The 26,222-nt window shown below is 35.4% G+C and overlaps 1 protein-coding gene across 2 annotated transcripts in view; it reads right to left on the reverse strand.

The window, feature by feature from the left end:
* Window positions 1–2,335: 2,335 nt before the first annotated feature.
* The window catches only part of LOC139974513 (transcription initiation factor TFIID subunit 2-like), a 48,705-nt gene continuing 24,818 nt past the window's right edge, over window positions 2,336–26,222 (reverse strand). For both annotated transcript variants that reach the window (XM_071981710.1, XM_071981711.1), the window contains 13 exons: window positions 25,877–26,009; window positions 24,383–24,502; window positions 22,900–23,040; window positions 22,543–22,653; window positions 21,504–21,614; window positions 20,921–21,137; window positions 11,406–11,475; window positions 10,556–10,663; window positions 9,390–9,489; window positions 8,219–8,314; window positions 7,172–7,291; window positions 4,691–4,835; window positions 2,336–3,929 (listed from right to left, as the gene is read on the reverse strand). In XM_071981710.1, the coding sequence (XP_071837811.1) occupies window positions 3,724–3,929; window positions 4,691–4,835; window positions 7,172–7,291; window positions 8,219–8,314; window positions 9,390–9,489; window positions 10,556–10,663; window positions 11,406–11,475; window positions 20,921–21,137; window positions 21,504–21,614; window positions 22,543–22,653; window positions 22,900–23,040; window positions 24,383–24,502; window positions 25,877–26,009 (1,678 nt within the window). In that variant the 3' untranslated portion in view covers window positions 2,336–3,723. The remainder of the gene's footprint in view (window positions 3,930–4,690; window positions 4,836–7,171; window positions 7,292–8,218; window positions 8,315–9,389; window positions 9,490–10,555; window positions 10,664–11,405; window positions 11,476–20,920; window positions 21,138–21,503; window positions 21,615–22,542; window positions 22,654–22,899; window positions 23,041–24,382; window positions 24,503–25,876; window positions 26,010–26,222) is intronic.

Here is a 26,222-nt window from a genome sequence, read left to right on the forward strand (position 1 = left end):
GCGGAGGGGGGGGGGGGGGGTTGAAACGATATATACAAACAATGTTACGAATGGATAGAGAATATTCCAAGCGGGCAGAAACTATCCGAAGCAGAACAGAAGCTGATTATCCCTCTAACCAGCTGGTTAAGACCTTTCTGTGTTGAAGAACTAAGGCATGGACTTGTATGGCAGGTCAATGTGTAACATCTTTTCAATGTGTGTAGTGCGTATTGAATGTAACATAACGAGGCACAGTATTCATAATAAATAATATAGAGGTTACTCCCTCGAGCTTAAAGCGGCCCTCCGATCATTTTTTTGTTAAATTGAAATGAGTGAATATTTGTTTCATGTTTCACAATTAGATTTTGATGATGTGATGAGAAACTGATATAAAAAACAACCTTGGCGGCGAAATTTGAAAATTGAATTAAACTCATGAATATTCTGTATTTCCTCGTTCATCTCCACTCAGTTAACAGTTCCAAGATTGTGAGTGACATCGAGTTTGACCAATACGCGAAAGGCTGCTTTAACTTCATCTTCCTAAATTAACGTTAGGGGGATTTCTTTCCTCTAGAGGGGTTCTAATGACATGCTGGCTTGTTAAAGAGTGTTGACGTTTTGTTTCTAGAATGCTATAGACAGGTGTATATGTCGATGGGTGACTCAGTTGAGTATTGATAGCAGAGTTATCGGCTATTTCGCCCAACTCACGAAAATTTGACAGCGGAAGTTTGTTGCTCTTGGCCGCCATATTAAATTTGGTCGATTTTTGCTACAATTCGGCCTTATATTTAATGAATTCCTGGCGTATGTAGGCCCAATTAAACACGAAAGGCAAAACCTATTTTATCTTATTGATATAAGATAAGGCGTTTCTGAAATGTAAAAACCTCTACTGAACCTCAAAACGGTGTTTACAAAACTTTACAAAACACTGTAACACATTTTAGTCTACACTGTAACACGTGACATCTTTACTAATCACAATGTGAACATTTTAGCATTGTTAACATATTTACATACTTTTATTAATCGGCGGTGAAAACCATAATTTTGGCTTGTATGGAAAGCCTGGCCTTGCGAGTTGTTTCAAGTTCCAACACGGCAGCCCTGCTTTTTATGCTTACTCCAAGAAAATAGAACACGGCCGGATGTCAACATTTCTTAGAGGATCACATAAATTTAAATTGATTTTGGGCCTATAAGCGTTTACTTCCTATTAACACAGTTTGAAATCACATTGTTCTATTTCTTTATACTTCTGTGACCTTCCGTTGTGAGAGAACAATCGGAAATCAACCTAGTTTTATCATTTTAATAGCCCTACAAAAATAATATGGTAATATAACTGTGCGTCTGTCTGAAGAAAAAAAAACATTCTAAAACATTTCAGTTTGTCAAACCCTATAGTTAGCCGATGAAAAATGCAGGATGTACTTGACACATTTATTGTGCAGCATGCTTCTACACAATACTTTCGATCTTGTAAGATTTCCGGGTTCTGGTTATTTACTCACACTCTTCGGTGATATGAGTAATTCGTTGCCTTCCTTACTTTCTTAAAGTCTTCTCTAACGTTAAGCGGATTTTGGTAAATCTGCGACACAGGTCGATGCTAAAAGCCCGAGTTGGGCAGTAACTAGGATAGTTTCTTTAAGTTGGGTGTCATTAAATTGGGTAACATATAGAATGGTTTCTTTAAGTTGGACAGTATAAAGGACAATATTCTTAAATTGGCATATATATTAAATGGTGTTTTCAACTTGGGTAATAAAAAGAATGGTGTCTTTAAGTTGGACAGTTTATAGGAAGCTGTCTTTAAGTTGGACAATATAAAGAACAATGTCTTTCAATTGGGATAAATATAAAATGTCTGAACTTGGGTAATAAATAGGACAGTGCCTTTAAGTTGGACAATTTATAGGAAGGTGTCTTTAAATTGGGATATATATGTAGGGTGGTGTATTTAAAGTTGGATCAATAGCAGATCTTTTTGAATAATGGTTGTTAGGTTTGTTGAGATCTCGATAACTAGAAAATACTACCAAACTCAAAAGCAATTTACTACCATATGAGGGGAAAGGGGGAGGGTCAAAGTGGGACACTCGTAATTTATGAAAAGTGACACTCCATATTATTTGCATATCACATCAACAACATATGGCCTCTTTTCCTCGCAATTCTTCTACAACTTCTTCCAAGCAAGTTTGATATAAAATATGTTTCACAGAGAGTAAGGAAGAATGTAAATTCAAAGGAGGTAGAATGATAACCTGTTTGATCTTACAATGCGAAAGTTATTTAAGTCAGAGACAACAACTAAAAACAACACATAAACACTATAGAATCCTCTTAGTTTTTTTTTCTTGTTTTCAAGTATATAATTACATTTTTGTACAAATGGATTTTTACCATATTTTACATACCAAATATCTGTATTCCTTACTTTTAATTAAGTGCAATGTGTATGATGGACATCTTCTAGTCATGGTCAGGCACAGATCGGGGGGGGGGGGGAGGGGGGACACATCAAACCCTTTTTCAACAACACAAAAGAAACAGAAGCAATTAATAGGAAAACCTTACGCATAGATCTAACTATCAGCCTAACCTGTAGCCTATGTATGGCTCAGAGTGCATCAATTCCTGTTACAATCTCAATTTATTTTCTGGGGGTGGACCTGAGGTCCTTCTCCAATGGGAGTCGTCTTCAATGACCCCAAGGTCACCTAAAATCCTGGATCTGCTCCTGATGGTTGTTGATTAACAGTGGAATGGTGTGGAGAACTTTTAGAAAATTCAAAACAATTTTTCAGTGCAATTGAGAGGTAAAGCAATGAATCACTTAATAATCTTGTCTTTTTATGTCAACAGACAGAGATTACAACCTTTGCAGCAATGGATGCACAACCATTCAACAATGTGGGATTCTTTACTTCAGCTACAATGTAACTTCCTACAGCCATTCATTTTTTAATCGGCAGATGAACTCCTTCTCAATTCTCTCTACATCACCAGTCCGCAACCCACAGGTCACGACACAGTGTCTGGGTCGTAAAGGATTTCGATGGGTTGGTGGCCGGGTGTGCTAACCTAAGGATTGCATTATAACCTCTTCAAGCCGAAATTGACAAACTTGCAGGGGTGCAACCACATTTTTTGAACTGCGGAAAGGGAGGCTATGATGCTTAGTCCTCCAGGGAAACGGTTTTCCCCTTCCCCTATGAGAAATTTGGTAAAATGGATGGTGCTTTTCAAACAATGTTGGAGAATGGCCAACTGTTTTGGTTGTACAGCACATACATGTTAAATATTGGTGTACTGTTCAATAAGAAATGTTTGTAATATGTATAAGGGGAGAAGGGGGAGGGGGTGAGCCTCCTAGTTTTTTGTTGGTGGATAAAGCCCCCCAGAATTATGCGTAGTTGCACCCCCGCAAACTTTTGGCAAGGAAGCCGAACCAACCATCACATTAGCTACCATATTCCAGTGTCATTGCAATGATAAATACGGGGGCTAGGGGGGGGGAGGGTTGAGGAGGGGGATGATCAATGGATTGCAGCGAAATGCCAGAAATGATGACTTGGTCCTGACCTCGGACCTACTGAGGACTGCTGCTCTATATCGACACGCATCCACCAACGTCACCGCAGGAATACCATCATGGGTACCACAATTAAGTTCTGGTCTCTCAAAACTTCACCAGGTTACAATTCTTTCGCCCTCAGATTATTTTCAGGGAACATCTACAGGCTCTCTCTTCACTTTGTGTTTGTGCTTCTTGTTCTTCTTTTTCTTCTTATGGACGTCTGGGTCGGAGACTGAGGTCCGAGACTCTGAGAATTGAGGTTCTGACGGACCTCCCAGTCCCGACGCAGAACCAGCCGTGGATGACAGACTGGGGAAGCTATCCCTTGAGCTGTCCATGTCTTCTAATAAACCTGTCAAAATAAATGAGATTTCAACATCAGCACAATTAAAAACAAAAATAAATATGCTATGAAATTCTGTCTTGCCAATTATGTTTTATTTTGTACATTTATTTATTCAATGGAAAAGAACAAAGAAATTTATGGCTTGAATATGAGTCATACCAGTAACCAGTTAGTTAGTAACCAGCAACCAGAAACAAGCCCAATTCTCTAGCACCTGAGCTATACAGTCCTTAGTTGGTCGCAATCCCTACATAGACATTTCTTGTATCCCAGAGGTTACTGGTTCCAATCTCATTCTAGCCATAAATTTCTTTGGTCTTTGTTTATAATTTTGTAGTCAGTTTTCTGTTGTTCATTTACTCGTATTTTAATTGATAAGGGTTGAATATGGTGAAAAGGAAACTAAATTTGATGCACAGTATTATTCAGGGGCAGGAATATCTTCTTATACACCTTAAGACTGAGACCATACAACAGTTTTCATGTTGGAGTTACATTGCTGAACCAACAATAACATATTAGTTTAAATGTTAGCATTTCTAATGAATTCAGCATAGCAAATTTCTTCTTTCCCCAACTGGCCACCAACAAAATTTAAAATCTTATGAATGAGGTTTCATGAACACCTTTATGAAAATAAAAAAATCAGGAAATATTATTCTGTGAGTAAAATTCCTAATTTTGAAGCAACTTTCAGTTTTGACTCAAATAAAAGACAAAAAACAACTTTGGGCTATAAAATATGACTTATTTGGTGCAAATCTCACCCATGACTGGTGACGACGAGATGGATTCTTCCTTGACGCTGTCACCACCAGGGGTGGGGGGCGCTCCGTAATCGGACAAATTCTCCCCAGGGGTAGGAGGTCTTTCGTCCTCGCTCTTGACCATTACATCGACAAAGGTCTCCTCCTGAAAACAAGGAAGAAATTAAGAGGAATCTGAAGCAAATTGTAAGACCAATGAGAGATTTTAAAAAAACATTAAAAAGACGAACAAACTTTATATATGCATTAGGAAGAGACCTCACAAAAGACTACTATACATTACAAGCCAGTATTAAAGGGATATTTACAGTGGCTGTAGTTGATTGAGCTGAAATAATGGAAATTTCTACATGTTTAGGTCAGACCCCTCTCTCATCCTCATAGCATTTTTGTACGGGCAGGGATATGAATATTTGCAAATATAGTGGTATTTTGTGGATTATGCATCTGGCAATACAGAGTGAATAATGTCAGCATGGCAATTCAGCTGAAAATGTGCTCTTTATTTTTCTTTATAATATTTAACTCATTTATCACACATGAAAATTATTTTGCTGCAAAAATGTTACATTTTGATGAAATTCCATAATACAGAGAACATTGACATCTCAGCAATATTCCCAAATATTACTTGTGTCACGGCTCAATCAAAGTGAGGATTTTAAAAGAAAATTAAAGCTTTAGAAGACCGTTTATCGCTCTGACATCACAGACTACCTACTTTGATCAATTCCAGGGAAGAAATGAGGGTTCAATCCATCCAAAATACGATGCAATCATTCAGCCATATCTTGAGATGGGTTTTTAAAGTAAAGATGTCAAATATTTTTCTCTTACATATGAGTGTCACATTGACTGCCACAAAGATATCCCTTTACAAAGATGTCCCTTTACAAAGATGTCCCTTTACAAAGATGTCCCTTTACAAAGATGTCCCTTTACAAAGATGTCCCTTTACAAAGATGTCCCTTTACAAAGATGTCCCTTTACAAAGATGTCCCTTTACAAAGATGTCCCTTTACAAAGATGTCCCTTTACAAAGATGTCCCTTTACAAAGATGTCCCTTTACAAAGATGTCCCTTTACAAAGATGTCCCTTTACAAAGATGTCCCTTTACAAAGATGTCCCTTTACAAAGATGTCCCTTTACAGGAATTTATGTATATATATATATATATATAAGTGCAATTCAGAGAATAAACTGATGTAAAGCATTAATACAGAGAATAAAATACTACTGAGATAAAACAAAATACTACTGAATCGTACATGTAGTCATATCCAACTCTGGTCTGAGTTGATATTGTTTCTAACTGCTCCACTACAAAATATGAATACTAACACACCATTCAACAGAGTGATAGTTCAGACCTATTGAGTACCACTCAATCAAATTAAGCCAGCAAACACCAGGCAAAATATTACTAAATCTAACTATATTTGTTAAAAATAAGCAGAGTTAGTAGCAAACAACAACTGTGACTGCTCAAGGACAATCTCAACAAAAAATACTGTCAACAACTTTTGTTTGGAAGAGAAATTACTTTCAAAATGAATACTTTAACTCCTCCCACCCCCCCCCCCCTCCCTCCTGCACACTCAAAAACCTGTCTCACAAAATAAAAATAAAATCATTTTTGTTTGAGTACCTCATTGAACCATTCTATGGCCCACCCCCTCCCCAGCACCCCCCCCCCCACCCCCTCCAAACCCTCAACAGGTCCTCGTTGTGTGTAATGAGTTGTGATATTATATCAAACTGTTATCAATCACTTTATTATCTGTGTAGTCCAAGTCAGTTTAAATAATGCATTATAAACTTGCTTTGTGGAAGGGAGCCCTCACTTTCATAAAGTAAAGTGTACTTTACATATGTATGTATATATATGTTACACAGTGAACCATGCATTTCTGTACAGGCAAAGACTGACATATCATGTCTCTTCAAGATTTATGACAGATTTTATACTTTTTGTTCTCAAGCTAAGCTATTACTCACACTGATTGAGCAAAGTTTAAAGTCTACTTTCAACCTGTAAATAACACTCTGATTTAGGTCATCTCCAGTTTGGTTCTAATAAAAGACACCATTTTTATTTAACTATTTATAAAAGTGACAAAGTTGCCCACATAACACCTAGATCTCCAGTTCTTTTGTTTTCATTAAAATGGGTGCGGTGATAGTTAACTGTATCACTGGGAACTCATTTTCAAAAAAGGCCCAAAACCCACCTACTTCCAATTCTTACAAACTACTAGGCCAAGTTTAGAACATACCAAACCTAACATTAATCAGCAAACTATGTATGATTCTAAGTGAACAATTTGCAGTTTCACACAAAAAAAGGAGACATCAATTCCCATGAAATGTGGAACTTTTGCAGTTAGCATTGGGGGCCCTATCCAGATATGATTATTGATGTCTTAGCTGCATATAAGCAATGGGATCATCATCCCACTGTGCAGTAGTTTATTACAAACCTGATCGCTCATTCTGGCCATCTTTGCCTCTACCGGTGATACGAGAGGCGAGGAGGCCTTCCTCTTACGATCTTCATGAGAAGTTTCGGACACTGCATCGTCCTCTAAAGGCAGAGGTTCCTGAAGGAAGTAATTGAAACAGAGATTGATGACAAAGGAAACAGCCAGAGATGGAGGCAAGTCCCTCCTCCATGAACAAGAGGTTAATGGTGAACCACTTTGTATATGGAAAAGTTTACAAGACTATGAGTGATGAATATTGAATATTCAGTAGTACAAAGCATGCATATGCATTACCTATTACTAACAATAAGTGAAATGGAGATTGATTACAAGGGAAACAGCCAGAGATGAAGGCAAGTCCCTCCTCCAAGAAGAAAAGGTTAATGGTGAACCACTTTGTATATGGGAAAGTTTACAAGACTATGAGGGATGAATATTAAATATGCAGTATAATGCATGTATATGCATGACCTATACAAACAAGTAGCATTACATAATTTGCACGACAGATCTCACTGATATAAAGTGTAAAAAGGAACCAAAACTATGACATATTTGACACTAAATATATGAAAGGTGTAAAGTAGTTATTAACCAGGATTTATTCATACTTCATACGGCTATGAGAATTCAGAGTATTTGTTGGACACAATATGAAGGTTAAAGAGCAGGTAGCTATGATCATCAATGCTAGAAATCAACAGGATTATTTAACTTTCTTTTTAATGAAAAAGTCCTCTCTCTAGAGAATTTTGTCATTTTTTTGGTTGCTTTCTTTATAAGCGCCTTGGTTCTCCTGTCTGCAATGTAGTAACAATTAGGGACATGTAGAACGGTAAGGATCGAAGACAGAAACATTTTTACGAAAGGCGAAAATTAACAAATTTAAATTAGGGCGTATGCTGATCAACTGCAGGAATATTGGTGAAATATTCAGTTTTTTCTATGTTTTGACACAAACATTTAACTTTCGGTAGATAATTGTTTAGGGATCTTGCAAAACTGTTTTACTTTTGTTCAGGCTGTGATTTATTTGTACTGTACCTCTGGAATTGGTTCTACTTCAACAGGTTCGTCTGGAGGATCCTGTACTGTATTGAGAAGAGCCTTCTTCTGTTTTAGATTTACAACCATTCCAAGCTATTACAAAAGAGAAAATATGTCAGTAAACAATGGAAACTGAATTGGAATTCAAAGCACTAAACTTTTCAAGAGAAACAAAACACATTCTTTGATCTATCCTGTTTTGCATTGGTTCCAGACTACCAGATATATGTTCAGACAAACACACATGGTCTTTGAAGTTGACAAAAGAGATACACCTTCATCTTACCCAAAGGTATCATTCAAGAACATTACTATTACCATAGAAATAACTTTATAATTTGGATGATCCAGGGAAGAGAATCCATATTTCCTATATGGTATGTGATGCATTGTGGGCTTTGCATGGCTAGTCTTGTTCAGCTCCCCAGTTTAACATGTGATCCATGGCACGTCAATATTAACAGCCACATTGTATTGCCCATGGAGAGTTTACATTTTAACACCCATGTTGTGTTATCCATGGATAGTTTACATTTTAATATCCAGATTGTGTTATCCATGGATAGTTCCATTTTAACACCCATGTTGTGTTATCCATGGATAGTTTACATTTTAACACCCATGTTGTGTTATCCATTGACAGTTACACTTTAACACCCACGTTGTGTTATCCATTGAAAGTTTACATTTATAACACCCATGTTGTACTAGTTATCCATGGAAAGTTTACATTTTCACATCCATGTTGTGTCATCCTTGGAAAGTCTATTTTAACACTCAATTTGTGTTATCCATGGATAGTTTACATTTATAACACCCATGTTGTACGTGTTTTCCATTGGTAGTTAACATTTTAGCACCCACGTTGTGTTATCCATTGTCACTTACATTTATAACACCCATATTGTATGTGTTATCCATTGGTAGTTAACATTTTAACACCCATGTTGTGTTATTCATGAACTGTTTACATTTTCACATCCACAAGGAGAGTCTATACTAACATCTGTGTTGTATTAAACATGGCAAGTATTCATTAACATCCATGTCGTGTTATCCATGGAGACTCCTTCCCTCTCCCCCCCCCTTCCCCCCCCCCTGTCTCTTCACTCTTCTTCCTTCCAACCATCCATCCTTTGACAATATGAGTTAAAAGTGTTTTACTCACCTCAGGTTTAGGGAGGCAGGACGGACGGCTCATACCATAAAGCTTGAATAAGAGATCTACAACATCACAGCGCAGTCTGCAGTCGTGCGAGCTTCCAGAACTGAATCAAAATAAACACAAGGTGAAGTCATAAAAGTTAAACCTACCAACTAGATTACTACTGAAAAATCAATGCATGAATATCGTATAGGATAAAGCCAGTGAAAACTTCAGCAATGACAATTCCAGATAGAATCTCGGTTATCTATCTATTAACTCTTTGATGAGTGAACAATATAGCAATAAATATTGCAATTATATCGTTAACGACTGAAGAATATTTCTGCACCAGTTAGATATCATACACTAACAGGCATTCTTCACTGAAAGCAAATAACAATTATATACAGCAAATTTATATACAGCAATAAATATACAGCAATAATATACAGCAAAAATATACAGCAAAAAATATATACAGCAATATACAGTTATATACAGCAAATTTACAAAATTATGCAGGAAATGCATAAATAAGAAACAGTCCTTATGCACTCTTAATGTTTATCATCAATAATATTTGCCCATGTTTTGCATAAATTATTATTATTATTACTTATTATTATAGAGGTGATGCCTGGATATTCTGTTAACCAATGCTGACAGAGCAACAGTGTCAAACAAAGTTGTTACCAAAATATCACCAGAATTACATCACACAAGCAGCCAGTCAACTTTAAACTTTATTCAACTTTAATGGGTGTGAAGACTCGCGCAAAAAGAAACATCTAATGCCGGTCATCTGACCTAGTTTCGAATGAGGTGTAACAGAAGTGTTAGACACCACCATTGATCCCAGAAAATACACACACAGCTTGCTATCGTCTGTAATTAGTCACTAGTGTACAGTCAGTACATACAGCTGCGGTCAATACCCACAGCACAGTGTACAAACGATACAGCAATCATCTCGGGTCCAGCTAAAGATAACAAGGTATCACGTTTCATTACTGTCTGCATTTTGTAGCGACAAGAGAAAAATTTCACTTGCAAGTAACTGAAAGTTAACTTTTTAAAGATGGCAGCATGCTTTTTGGGGAGAGTCTTCAATGCCTTAAAAAAGGTTGGTCGGAATCTATGTAAACCACCCATGCATGACACAATCTCTTGTCTACTGTAATTCTTACTTCATGTACAACCACAGCCTCTCTACCAGAGTCTCGGTACTGAGGGGTGAGGAGGCTTCTCGTTGGCTAAATGGTGGATTCTCAATCAGGAGTGATAGGATCTTGTGTCTAAAGGGAACAAAGAAGGTGAATAATGTAAGGCACCTCAAATGGAAGTAAGCGATACAAATATGATAACGGCTGATTGTTATTAATACTACTACTACAGATTCGGTTATCTTTGAGTTTTCATATCTTTGATATTTTCGCAACTTAGCTCGGATTTTCTGGACACTCTCTTTAAATTCTTCGAGTTCTGTTAGATTCTATGTTCAGAAGAGACTATTTATGACATTTCGTGGACTATCCCCTGACTCTAGAACAAATATCCAATGACATTGGAGCACTATCCGTTAACTCATGCCACACACCCTCCATACCTGGTCTGCTATCCAATAAATCTGTCAGGTTTACACATGTATGCTGGGTTAAATAGGGAAAGCATCGTTTATGTAGAGCTGTGAACATATTAGCTTTCATTGTGCATGACAAAGTAGCTTACAATAATGAACATCTAAATTACATCTAAATTACACAGGAGCATCAAGTGGTTTTAACTAGTACACAACGTCAAATGAAAACAAATTAACAAAAGATATCCTAAAACATGCATTTAAAGTTCATAAAAAACCTTGAAATCTCTATGAAATACACCCAATTCCCCTAGTGCTACCATCCATAACAGCCACTTCAGACACCCCTGGTCACCTGCAGCCCCCAGCCTGCTCCTCCCCCCCCCCAACCGACCCCTTTCTCTATCCTTGCTTTCCAAGGTTTGGTCTAATTTCTGTTTTTTATCTCTGATACTTACTTCATGTAAGGCACAGGATCTTGTTCTGCTAGGTCCAGAAGCCAACTAAGAATATCTCCATTGTTTTCAACTGTTGCAAACAAAAGTAAACACATAATAAGAAGAATTAAATGAATGAATACAAAATAACGTGAAAAAAAATATAATCAGAGAAAAGAAAGTGACAGCAGAGACTTTAAGCTCTGTGAATAAATAGAAAATAAAAAATAAATTAATTGAGAGGGTTAGTACCAAAATACAAGATATCATCACAGTAAATTGATTATATAAAGAAAGATAGCATTTATGCTAATTCTGAAGTTCTGAAGTCAGGGTAAGGTTGAAAGAAACAGAAGATTATTTGTAAGGTTTTTATCCTTCACTTCACAAATTAAATGCCACTTTCTTGGTTACAAAGGGACCAGACCAGAAAAGTATCCACTTATTTCTGGTTCCTCTCCTTCCATCTCACATATATATTATTTCAATACTCTATATTTACTGTTTACTGTATTTGATACCATCTATATTTATCCTATACTGTTCAAAATGTAAAATAATGGAATGTAGCAAATAAGTTCAATTTCAATTCAATTCACATGCACAAAAAAAGGTCAATTTTCTTCATTTGAATAGATCATGAATATTTAAGAAATAGATGTGGTATCAAAGAACTCTCAGCTCTCTGAGACATTTTAATCAACTACAAAATTTATTGTAAAACTTGTGTTATCCACAGTTACAATATGCCACCATCCCACCCCCATCCCATCTGTTATAGATTTAAAGTATTTGAAATTTGTTGATCGATTCTGGTGATTCATGATTCATAAATGAAGGTAGGAACATTGTTGTTGGGTTTTTTTTGGGTGTTTGTTTTCTGGTGACAGACCACTACTAGAAAGCCACTATAAAGATTTCTGATTGAAGAACAAGTGGAAAGATTAAAACATTAGGGACTTCAAGTTTTTCTTCAATATAATTTTGCTTCAAAACTTGATGGTTTTACAGGGATTTCTGGCATGACAATTTCTGGAATGCATTGTTTGTTGGAAATAATCTTCCTTTGTTTTGTTCGATGACCCTTGACCTCCTGAAGGGAATTTGACAGAACTTCATTGTTTTATGATATTAGCATCACAACCATTTTCATGGAATCCAGCCAGATCGCAATCTACGTGGAGGCTATGTCAAAGTTCAATAGAAATATATCTACACGCATCTATAAAACGATCTTGGCAACAAGCCGTCCCGTCCAAAACAATGCTAAAAGGTTACATAAAATAAAATGAATAAATACAGTATATAAATGCTCTTAAATCTTCTGAAAATGTGACAAACTTCCATAAACTTTTGTATTAAAGAAATAAAATAGTAAATTAAAAAACTTCATCTGCTTGGAAAGTAATAACCTCTCAAGGAATTCATGGAGCTTTTTCTATCAACAATTACTGCATTTTAAATAGCCGCTTCACATCTTTAACAAATATCAAACTTGGAGACACATATAACACCCCTCTATACAAATGAAAAAATCCATTTCCTTTCTTGCAAACAACTTTTCAACTCCCTGTCTGCAAATGAATCAAGCCAATTCTGACGTTTAACAAAGCAGATTAACAGGATTTCCTTATTCAAACAGAGAAATAAAATTCTGTTCTTTTTTTTTCTTTAAATTTATACTGACAATTTTTTCAGGATAAAAGTTGGATGTTTCAGGAAAACCTTTCATTCTGATGAATGAACAATTTCAACACACACACATACAAATAAAGTAACAAATATATTCAAGAAGAGATAACAAAAATATCCAACAAGTTAACCAACAAAATAGTTTAAACAAAGGTTTTTTAAAAGAAATTTTTCACAAAATGATATGAAGAAATTTTGAAGAATGAGTTGGGGGAGGGGAGGGGTAGGTAAAGGAAGGAGAGGGGGAGGGGGAGGGGGGAAGGGGATGAAGGATAGAGGGTTTGGAAGGAAAAGGAAAGTAAATTATGGGGGGACGAACAGCATAAAGGGGATACAAGTTCAGCATAATAATTGGGACCATTTTCAGATAAATATGAACTTGCAGGAATAAGAAAGCTCTGCAGAAATTAAAAAGAATTGTATTTATTAGTTTACACAAGCTTGCTATCACAAGATGAATCAAAATAGATTTGCAACATAAAAATGATTAATCAGCATTTCTTCTTTTCAATGATAAACAAATAACAGCATGAAATAATTGATTGACGTTTTCATACAGTGTGGCATAAACACACTGAAATATGTCTTTTGGCTGCAATCCAAATTTGGATATTGTCATTTGATAACAGCGTGTTCAAGATTCTGTGCAGGAATCAAATCTATGTTACTTCCTTGTCTTGCTCTATTAGTTGCAAATATCTCAGATCAAAACTGAATAATTAATTGATTTCATAAAACATGTCTGGCTTATTGTTCATAAACTAGATTCTTCCATGAGTTTGTTTGTGTAATGAAAGTATTTATTAAAAATATCCTAAATAACAAACAAAACAACATATCAACGCCAGGTTCTCCTATGAAAAATCCTGCCTTTTTTTTTGAGGCAAGGGGGGGGGGGGAGGGGGAGGAATAATCAAATCTCTTTTAAACTTTATCACCACTCTAAAGTACTTAAAAATGTATCATCTGTTCTGTTTCTTTTCTCCATCTTTCAATAGCTTCACTACTAAAGTTGTAAATTAAAGGCAACTGTCAGAACCTAATTCATCTGACATTTCTAGTTCAGATCCTACAGGTCTAAGATCCCCTTGAGCATCTGAACATTGCAATAAAAAAAATGTGTGTCTTTCTGCCCAAGTTTGTCTTAGATATACATGTACAGTACTGTAGCAAAAACTCTATTGTCTAATTTGTCTTATAATATGTAAGACAATTTGGACAATAAAATAATTTTTGTATATTCACTCATGTCTCCAGGAAGATAGATCCTATCAAAGCTGTACCATCTTTAGAAGTATTCCTGGTACTGGTGGGCTTTTTCTTTCGGTTTTTTTGCACACTTTTCTAGTCTACAAAGTACTTGTACTTATTATTCACAAATAGTAAGTTCTCTATTTTGTTAGTACTCTATACAGGATTGGTTACTTTTGAAATACTTCTAAAAAAAATATATACACCTGGCACAGGATAATGAAAGCATAATGTGCATAATGACAACACCGGTCACATTAGAACTATAACAGATTTGATGGCTCTAATGCAGGGAACAATTTATTCGGTATCCCATCGCAAAACTATTATGCAAATTGGTCAAATTGCTTTGCAAATTATATACATATAGCAAGTTTCTTTACATAGAAATCATAATCTTTCATTAAGTCTGGCTAATACTCCAATAAATATGACAGACAATAGATGTCAACAAACCATATATGGTAAAAATCATCTTCATTGTATGCTATCTTATACATGGTTTGTTAACATCTATCAACTGTGATATATATATTGGAGTATGAACAGGCCTTTTAGAGACAAAAATCTAGACTATTTGGACACTAACTTATTTCCTGTTGTTTTCTTCACTTATTATTGTATACATTGATATATATATATATATATATATATATATATATATATATATATATATATATATATACTCTCTAGGAATAGATGTGTAAATGTAAAACAATAACCTTCACTGAAGAATGAAAAGGACAAATTTGTGGCAAAGTAACTTTTGACATGTAACAGAGGAATATCTAATCTATGTATCTACGTGAAGTTTTCTTTCGATTCCTACATTTTGTTTTCAAAGTTATGTTCATTTTTGGATTATACATTTGGTACGATAAGTTAATTTGAAGTAAACAAGTGTGATATCATAGATGTAAAAATGTAAAAGAAACTTAAACAGATATTCAAAATGTAGACTTAATTTTTTTATTTAGAAATGAATGATTGTCACAGTAGGAAAGGACTGGCTATCATTCAGGGCCAATTTTAATGGTTGTCCGGTCTTCCAAGATGACCATATTTCTGTTCAGACAACCAACATCAGCTTTGGAGGTCATCAGACACATGACTAATTGTTTCAATACTAAACTAATTACCTCCAAATGGGTAAAATGATTAATTTGTATCATCTCTAACATTGGTTCTATTCACAAAGCATACACATCTCTCCCACAGTGTATATTGGTCTTTGCTAGTTTTCTACATTTTTATGAAAGACCTGGTTGTCCTAGGGACATCCAGAGAAAATCCTTAAAAATGTTGCCCTGATTCATTGTAATTCTCAAACCTTCATGATCATCCAACTGAAAGTGGAAACTATACCTGAGACAATGTTAGAAGAGTGAAAAATATAGAGATAGAAATAACTTTCTTGTCATTGTGCTTCAAGTTGACTAAATGCCACAATTTCGACAAGCAATATTTGTTAAATAGTTCATGTGGGAATTGTTTGCAAGTTTTACCAAGCTACTTAAACTACTAAGTGCCTTTTATACAGGCCAAAAATAAATTAACCGTTGCATTTTTCTTTTCCAAAAGGGTACCTCTGTCTTTGGACAGATGTTGTCTAGCTGGTCATAGCAAGTATGTCATTTATAAAACAATAAAAACATGTTTCCCTACAGACACAAGCTAACAGATGCATGATCTGTATAAACATTGAGATGTGCCTTTTTATCACAAATCTGCAAAAGGTTCACATATTCTACACAAATTAAATACATTGTTTTTTAGAAGTTTAGTTGTACATAGAGCTGAGTATTTTCACAAAGAATAGTAAAATGGAATCTCTTCTGCAGATTTCCATTGTTTTAACCATTTCTTAATCAGTATTAATCGTTCACACTTCATAAGTATATTCTTTTGTGTTCATTTAATTTGTGTGTTATTTCCACTTAAACTCTAGTCATTTGTTGAAGAATTTTAAAAATCAGTAATCTTGTTTTGTCAACTTTGAGTCCTGTCTCACTTTTATTTTTCATATTTTTAATCGGAATACACACAGATCTTTTTTCATTATATAAAAATTCCAATGTATTTTCTAAAACAGTGCTCGTTTTTTGTCAATTAAGAGTCGTTTCTCTAATCTTTCTCTACGTTTGGAGTACATGTGTATTTTTTTATAATATATGTACACATATATAAATATATATATCAATATTTATGTATGATGATTTCACTTCTTCTGTTTTATCCTCTTCTATTTTACACTGGATTTTATAAAATAAGTGAATAATATAACATGTTTTCCCTTTATTTCATATTGCAGTTCAGATATTTAGATAAAATCGCATTCAAATTTAGTTGATATGATAGAACTTTATCAAACGTATCAAGAAAATCTGCCAAAAATTGATTAGATTACAACATATCTAACAGGGATTGCATCATGCCGAAAACGTGTCATGAGTTGGCACAATGCCATCTGCAGAAGTGACGCTTTCGTAATACGCATAACAAGGTTCAACATCCTGGTATGAAGGGAGGTTTGTTTACTGTCATAATAAGTAAAGATTACAATTTCAGGATGAATTTCTCTTGGTTTATTATTTCAACCTGGCTGACATAGCAAGATCGATTTATTCAAGGGAGGAAGTTTCAAAGTATTAAATATGGAAGTGTACGTGATACACAGAAAGATGTATTCTTTTCAGCAGGGGAAAGGGGAGCGGGGCAGGGAGGGGGGAAGGTAATTAAAAAGAAGATATGGCAGGTTCAAAGATTGGAAAATAAGAAGGAAAAATGAGACGCTGATACTATCTACTTTGTTGCAATGAAGGGGATTGGAAGAGACCATGAAAATGTTACATTTGGTTTGGTTTGCAAGCATTGAAGCGATTTCTAATAATGATCAGGTTTACGTCCAAGCTCATAAACACAAGCCAGAGAGAATAATCTGATTCATGAAAGTGTTAATAGGTATTGTTATCGAACTGGAAATATTTAACCTATTCAAAGTTTGAAAGAAAACTTTTCCTTCCATATTTAAGTTTGTATAAATGCAGATCAACTTCCACTTGGGAAAGCTAATAACACATTCATACAAATATAGACACAGAATGTATTTCATAAGCAAAACACATATAAACCTATCACTTACAGTATCCTTTAGAAAATATCCAAACCTATGTTCTCCCCAAGTCAGAAAGCAAGGTATTTTTAAGTAAAATCACCCAAGAAAGAACCTGGGCACGCAAAAACCCAACAACCGAACCACAGATCTGTTCTCAACCCCAGTTCCCTTGCATGAAGACTGTTTGATCATTGTCTGGTGTGTATCATGGTTCCCCTAGAAGGGGAACATAATGCTTAAAATGATCTTAGCCAAACTGAAGCGAAGCAAGGTAATGGAAGCCTGCAAAACCTTGTCAATATTGGATTAAAATCAACCAATTTAATAGATTTATTTAGCTTGCAGCGATAAACTTAGTAAACATCTTTTCTTTCTTCATCTTTTGGTTATGCAAAGAAACGTAGAGACTAGCTTCTTTATAAGGAGGTTAAAAATATTAAAATATTGATATTTATGTCATAATAATCTTCAAAGATATTGGACTTTTACTTTCACAATGTCACTATATTAAACAGATATGAGGAGTACTTTATGCATATTCAGTGACTGATATATTATGAATATCCAGTGACTTTTAGCATTAATTTTATAAAATATGAACATGTCAATAGGTACTATGATAGAATTAGTTATATTTAAAATATTCATCAAAAACAATTTATATCTCTTCATTCGCTGAAGATGAGAAAAAGGGAAACGTTTTACCGATATCTACAAATATCAACTAAGAATTCTACTTTTGGAAGTGGTACTGTTCTTCATCGATATCATCACCTCACTGTTACTTTCACTAAAGCCCTATTTATTATTCATTATGAGGGTTACTTAGTTTGAATAAGAAAATTAATGTTAAGCTTTAATCTAAGAATACTACTTCTAAGCCCAAACTCAAAGTTTTATTGTTATTTAAATTGGTTTTTGCATATTCATCAAGATAGAAAGTACCCAGGCACTGTACACTCTCCAATGTTTGTTCTCACTAGTGGAGGCTCACAATGATTTGAATAACTGAGGCTATGGGAAACGCAACTCCTTTATTCCCTTTCCAAAGGACTTGTGACATCTCCCTTTACATAACATCCACATGATCTTATTCTTATTCTTATTCTGTTTTATCGCTTTTCGCTGCACCAGTACTTTTATTAGTTTTTCGATCTCATAGTCCTGTATATTTCTGTAGTTGGTATTTTGTATTTACTGTTTTTCTTGTTACTGTTTTATGGCATTGTATTTTCTAGTTTGTTTGTAAAGCGCACAGATGCATCGCGCGTAGTGCGCTATATAAGATTTTATTTACATTACATTACATGATCACACCATTACAGTCTCGATGAGAGGATACTGGGGTTGAGAGTGGATAAAGTTGTCTGCTTTTTCTGCTCAGGCTCTATCTTGTGCAATTTTTTTTTAATGTTTTTTTAATTTTTAATGTATACATGTGTCACATTGATTCCTTTTTGAAAAGGACTTGTGTCATCATGATCATATACAATGACAGCCTCGATGTAAGGGGACTGCGGTTCAGAATGGATCACGTTGTTTGCTTTTCATGCCCAGATTCCATCTTGGATGACTTTTCATAAAAAGGAGACTAATGTCCATACATTGAATGCATTATAAAGATTTCATATGATTTCGTCAGTGAGTCCCTTCAGCTAACTGCATTTTTTTGTATAAACGTGTAATATTGATCCTTTTTGAAAAGGACTTGTGACACTTCACTTGACGTAATGTCATCATGATCATATAAAAAGTAGACCGATTTCATCTGATTTCGTCAGTGAGTCCCTTCAATGTTGACATTCGTTAATTATAATACAGCTAAACTGCATTTAATTTATAGTATTTCCCGTTGGGAGGTAGTTGATGAGTAGTTTAACCATTCTTATAAGCAACGATAAACTACCGCTTTTTCAGGGGAATTTCAAGATTTACAATTCAACATTACGACAATAGGAAGCAGTTTTTATGTTTGTCGCTGAACTCATTCGTGTTTGTAACACAACACTTAACACTGACTTTGACAGTCTCGTCTCAACAGCAAAAGTAACGTTTATCACACGGCTGACAATGAGAGATATGTGTCTTGTGTGTGAACTTAGTTCATGCTATGTTGAAATGTGCTATCTATGAGATTTGCATTATTTGAAAATTTGAGAATGTGAGATAACAATAATTTTCAAACAACTATTTTTGCTTTTTATTCCCAACTTTCACTATGTTACGATTGATCGAAACCAGTCGTCTTGATATTTATGCGGATAAAATTGTTGATTAAAGAGTATATTTATATAAGATATTTTATCATGTTTGACTTGAGAGGGAGGCAGGGGGTGGGGGGGGAGGGGATATCATAGCAAGCTATGGCATTGAGACAATTGTTCCAAACAATTGACTCTCTCCATATGAAACCAGGATGTAAGAGAAAAGGTCAAGTCTTGCGTACAAGATGTATGAGTCATCAATCTAGTATCGATTAGCTGTCTGACAGATTCTGATTGGCTGGAATTTTTGATTGGCAACAAATTCTACGGAGTATTGTTGCGACCATAACAACATGGATCACGGATGTACAGAATCACAATAGTATAATTGCTTTCAAAAATATATTAAGGAAGGCCAAACAGGAAGTTTGATTCTACGTCATTCTAAATTTTATCCTAGCATTGGATTTCAGGTTGACAAATTTGAACATTTAAACAGATGGATTTAGTCCATTTTGTAGATTCCCCAGATTTTCAGTTTTTTTTTTTTAATATTAACAATTCACAAATGTGATGAAAAATGTTTTAGGTAACTTTTTGAGTCAAAATTTTAATTCTTAACTAAAATACATTTTGTAGACACTCAAAAAAAAAAAATTCCCCTGGCTGTTTCATGCTTGCATATGTGTTTGAAGAAGAAGCCTGTTAATTAAATTTCTGTCTTGCTGCTTCCAGCTTCTTTCAACTTAAATTCGGTTGCACCCATGTCAGATTAACACTCTCTGAGTCCCTAAGGCACCTTATACTTGACCCCCCTGCCTTCCTCTAACCCCACCCTTAAGGTACAGACACTTGGTGTTATCTAGGATGTTTTCATAGAGGTTCCTTGACCATGGAGACCCCTAGGTAGTTGTCAGCTCTGGAAATCTTCACCTGCGATCACAATGTAAGATTATGTTGGGTTTGTATCTCTAGCAAAGAGAGTGTGTCCATAGAGGCATCTGCCTGAGTAGCCATAAGGACATCAAACTCAGGTTGTAGATCAGAAGACAAGATTTCCTCAGCTAATACTGGTTCCAAGTCCACAAGTGTCACTCATTTTCTTTCAAATGAATACAATTTTCACGCCATCTGCTGCTTAAACCTCTACTTACAAAACTGTGAATTGTATTTGTTTCAAATCTGGTCTTGTCTCTGTCTGTGTGATGTTTGAGGACTTACAAGAGAAAAGAAAAAAACATCAGACATTTAGAATTCAGGGGTAAATACTTCACCTTTGACGATGTCGACCAGGGATTCCATGGCGACTTCTCTGACGGTGATGAAATGGCCATATTGGGCGTAGCTTTGGAAGAGCGTTGAGTCGCTAGGCAGATGGCCGTTCTTCTGCAGAGTACGTATTGCTTTCAGACAACTGACCGTTACTGTGTATTGATAGGTTGGTAGGATCTTCTCCAGGTTTAGACAGCGAACAACTTCTTCCAAGATTAGCTGATAATAAAAGCCACAAAGGTTTTATCGCTGAGAGGGATGTCATGATTGGATATCATAAAAGGGTTGCCACGACAAATTAAACAAACAAAACAAGGGTAAAAATGGGTAATATTTAAAAGATAAGTTAGCAAATACTTGACAGAAGTTAAAAGCATCGATCCAATTGAAGGCTGACTTGTGCTGAAAAGCCAAAAACATATTAGTAAAGGACAACTCCATTTAAAGAAATCCCAAAGTGAATCCTGAAATGAGTTTTGAAGTTGAGTCCCAGAATGAATCTTGAAGTGAGTAGTGGAATGATGATTCTGAGTCCCAGAATGAGGCTGAGAGTAAGTCTTAGAGTTTTAGTACAACAGTGGTTACCTTTGTCTCTGGGATGAGATTATCCACGCTGGTATTCACCGTTGAGACTGCTGGTGTCACCGTATTAGTTAAAGCATCTAACAGTGATGCTCTGTAGTAGTTATCAGAATACTGAAAGAAGTAAAAAAAAATGAACTATATCAATAACTACATGGGGTTCAATCCTCATGTTATAGCGTCTATGCTCTGTAGTAGTTATCAGAATACTAAAAGAAGAGAAGAAGTTAAAACATGAACTATATCAATAACTACATGGGATTCATTCTTCATGTTAAAGATTCCATCAGCGCTGCTCTGTAGTAGTTATCAGAATACTGAAAGAAGTGAAGAAGTTAAAACATAAACAATGTCAATAACTACATAGGGTTCATTCTTCACATTAAAGATTCTATCAGCGATGCTCTGTAGTAGTTATCAGAATACTGGAAGAAGTGAAGAAATGAACGATATCAATAACTGCATGGGATTCATTCTTCACATAGCCCGCAATACGGAATCATTCTATTTCTTCACATCTTCATATCAAACAGGACACTTACAGGTGACATTTGAAGAAGAGAAGTCACCAATAAACACCTACATTGTGCATCGATTTCTAACTTTGTGTCATTCCGGCAATGTCTTTCTCCCACATAATTGGGAGAACCTTTCAATCTAGCCAACAGCTCTATTTGGCTGTACCTTGTTAGCGGGTTACAAACAATTTATCACACTGTAGAACATTCTGTGTCCCACAGAACTTACTGTATGTCCGTAATGTTTCATTTTAGTTTGGCACACCTTTGTAATTTTTGCCTAATTTTCATTCTCATTGCTGTCATCCTTGTGCAAATTCCAGTTGGGCTAAATGTAATACCTTAGCTTTCCTTTAAAGATCGAAAACATTACCATCATATTGTAGCAAACTCAATGCATAGTCCAGCATACTGTGCAGTAGGGGAGTATAGTGTTGGGAAATTTACTGTTCCACACACACACACTATCTCCCACTGGGGCAATCGACAAAGCAACAATATTTTCTTCAGTAAGATGCACTCACATGATTTTTCTTGTTATCGCAATACTTGATCAAGTCCAGGAGAAAGTTCAGACACTCCCTGGGGCAGATGGAATGAGCGTTACGAATCTTGCCGAGAGCTTTGGGGATTTCCTACAAAAAAAAAAAAATGAAGCAAAAAAGGTCAAAGGAATTCACTTGAAATGCAAAATAAGCATATTAAATGGGAATACATCTTTAAATGAAGTTGAATTCATACAGTTTGATTTTTCCCTTTGTGCTATAACTTATTAACAATTAAAATAATATCTCTTCAAACACTAGAGAAAGCTGCATTTACATAAGAAGCTACAAACGAAGGAAACCAAGTCATTCCAAACAATGCAGAACACTACTCACCTTAAGTAAGAAGTACGAAGGAAAGTTGCTAAAGTTATTCCTCTTTACAATATCAGGAGAGGAGTGGGAACCATACATCTTCTTGAAGATAGCAATCAGAGCTGAGTGACCACTGAAAGAAGTCATCAATTTGTTGGCGACCTGCGAGTAAACAGAAACCGGAAAACCTATTGATGCGCTAGATCCATCATCTCAACCACCACCCTCCTCTATCCACCCCATCCTCTCTCCCTACTTGTTAATATTCCTCAAATTTCATTTCATTTTCTCATTTCACATCACATTAATCCTTCCCTTTCTCCATTTTGCTTCCTTAAGAAGTCAGATTCAACTCTGTGAGAAGTTGATCTCCCATCCCTGCTTTGTTCCTAGTCCTAACAAATCTTTTTCCACCAATTGAGGTTACAGGATATTTTCTTATGCTCGACTATCGCTTGAAATCCTCTCCTAGGATCAAAGAAAACAGGACCCAACATAGCCATCTTTAATTTCTACGATGGGCATCTTCTAGAGAATTTGTGATGTCCCAATGCCACTAGCAGGTAAACCCTGTTACCTTTTTTCTTTGATTTTGTTGCTTTTTGAGGTGAATGTAATGAGTGTTGAAACCAATGCTATCATTAGGTCATGCTAAGAACATCGACATTATACATCCATTCTCTGTAACAGAAAACGTTCTAATAAATAAGGAAAAACCAATTGATTACCAATGGATTGCCAACGGATTACCAATGGATTACCACTGGAGTACTAATGGATTACCAATGGATTAACAATAGATTACCAATGGACTACCAATGGATTAACAATAGATTACCAATGGATTACCAACGGATTACCAACGGATTACCAATGGATTACCAATGGATTATCAATGGATTATCAATGGATTACTACTAGTACTCAGATGTTGTACTTCCCTCACTTCCTTCAAAAAACTTCTGAAAACTCATCTTATTCATTAAGCATTCATTAATGTTAACCAATATTTCCTTTGTACATTCATTTTTTTGCTTTCTTTTCTCTCTTCCTCTCCCGTGCCTTGAGCACCCTTCCGGGTGGATATTCACACGTTATAAATCACCATTATTATAAGCTGAAGCATATCTGGCTTGGTACCGGCCTTTACACACTAGCACAAGTCTTCATCATGTGTGAAGGAACATCATATCTATGACATCTCCCAAATGGAGTTACATTTTTCTTAGCTGTTTAGTGAAGCTGTTTCATCTTTGATATTTCATATTGACTAATGATTGAGATTTGGGTTTGCTTTTTCTTCTCTCACTCTCTTCATGATGTCACTACTTTTAACAGTCATATCTATTTATTTACCAGCTTATATAACAATTTCAAATTTGTACCCTTGTAACCCAGGTAACCCTTATACAATATTGACAGAAGAACTGTTACCATTACAAATTACTCACAATTATCAACATTTCTGATTACTTTCAATGCAAGCTTTATCATTTAACTGTACCTTGGCAAAGCAATTGACAGCTCTGGTTCGGACTCTGTAAAAGGTCTTTGAGTCCGAGATTATGTCAGAGATTGCTGATATCGTACCCATAGTTGGAAACTCTTCTAGAGCATCAATTGCCTGCAAAAATAGAATATTAACGACAACTGGAGTATGAAAGACCATCTATTCAATCTTTGCTTCCATGTAATAAGCGTTGATGTCAAAATAGAATATTATCGACATCTGGAGTATAAAAGACGATCTTTTCAATCTTTGCTTCCAAGTAGTAAGCATTGATGTTAAAATAGAATATTAACAACAACTGAAGTATGAAAGACAATCAATCTTTGTTTTCACATAGTACCTTTTGATGTCAAAACACATGAACGATGACTGCCTAGTAAGAAATTCATGTGTAACTTTAATGTCAATAGCTTTAAAATACTACGGACACCTAGCCAATTTGCCCAATATTCAGTACATTTGTTGTGTGTGACAATCTGATTCAAAATCTGTTGGAATTTTGCAAAGAATTCTCTTCGCTTTCCAATATGTACACATTTGAAGTTTTGATAAATCTGGGAAACTCATTATATATGTGTAAACTATGACATGGAGTGTTGGGCCCATCAAAATTTCTTATTTTAGGCCTTCGTAAGTTAACCCTTAATTACAAGCCACATACACCATTTGAATAAATTGAATTGTTCCTGTCTTCAAAGAAGACAATAAGATGTTTCCAAAAACTGCCTTAGCTACAAACCTGTGTTTAGTGTCCTTGAAACGAAGGTTGTAAAAACAAAGGGATAACATAACAGTAAATTAGGCAGTCACTCCCTTTACATTATCAATGTGCATAATTAGCTAATTGTTTATTCATAAATAAAACTAGAATCAAGAAAAGACTTGTGAAATGGTCAATCTATGATGGAGTTTGATGGGTTTTGCAGCTATTTTCTTCATTTCTATTGCCTATTAGTATGAATTGGACAATGTTGTTAATAGGAGTCCATAGAGCTTTAAGATTGAACTTGGAGGATATCGGTTAGAGGGCTTGACATTGCTATCCTAGTAGAATACTCTTCAAAGTCAGAAATAAAGAGGACTTTGTCGGTTCAGAAGACCATTCTAAGATCAAACGCCCAGGCCCTGTAACTTTTATAACCTTGATACATTTATCTACACAGGGTTTTGGCAGTGGATATGAAATTTGTGAAAAGTTTCACCAGAACATCGATGCTACCAAAGCTGATAAGACTCAGAAAAGTTTTGTGGATAAAAACTTTGAGAAATAAAGATACACTTTCCTTAGAGTAAGAAAAGTGTATTGTTTCTGTCGCTTTCTTTCTGTTCTGAATTATGAGTTATATATAGACAGACAGACAGACAGACAGACAGACAGACAGACAGACAGAAAGTGCTATCATATCTACTTATATATGAGTTACAGTCCACAGAATCCTACAGATACCTACCAACTATTATCTTATACCACAAAGCTAGATTGCTTACCTCAATTTGTGCGACGATATCTCTCTCGTATCTGAGCTGGTACTGCCACTGGAAGTCAGGTTGCTCAAAAAAGACCTGCCTAACCAGCGTCATAGCTGTATCAACCCTTATCCACAGGACAGGAGAGTCAGCACTAAACAAAGATAAAGAAAATAGCAAATAGAAGACTGTATTCAGAAGACAAAAACTCTCTTAGAATCATGTTAAAGAAAGTTAATGAAAATCATCGCAAAAAGAAGAGAAGATGCTCTAACTGATAATGAATGTGGAACAATAAAGTAATGTTAATAAATGAAATGACAATTCAAGATTAAAATATTTAACAAAGGCTCATTTCAAACCAGTT

The sequence above is a fragment of the Apostichopus japonicus genome, chromosome 9 (genome assembly GCF_037975245.1).
Source record: "Apostichopus japonicus isolate 1M-3 chromosome 9, ASM3797524v1, whole genome shotgun sequence".
Classification (NCBI taxonomy): domain Eukaryota; kingdom Metazoa; phylum Echinodermata; class Holothuroidea; order Aspidochirotida; family Stichopodidae; genus Apostichopus; species Apostichopus japonicus.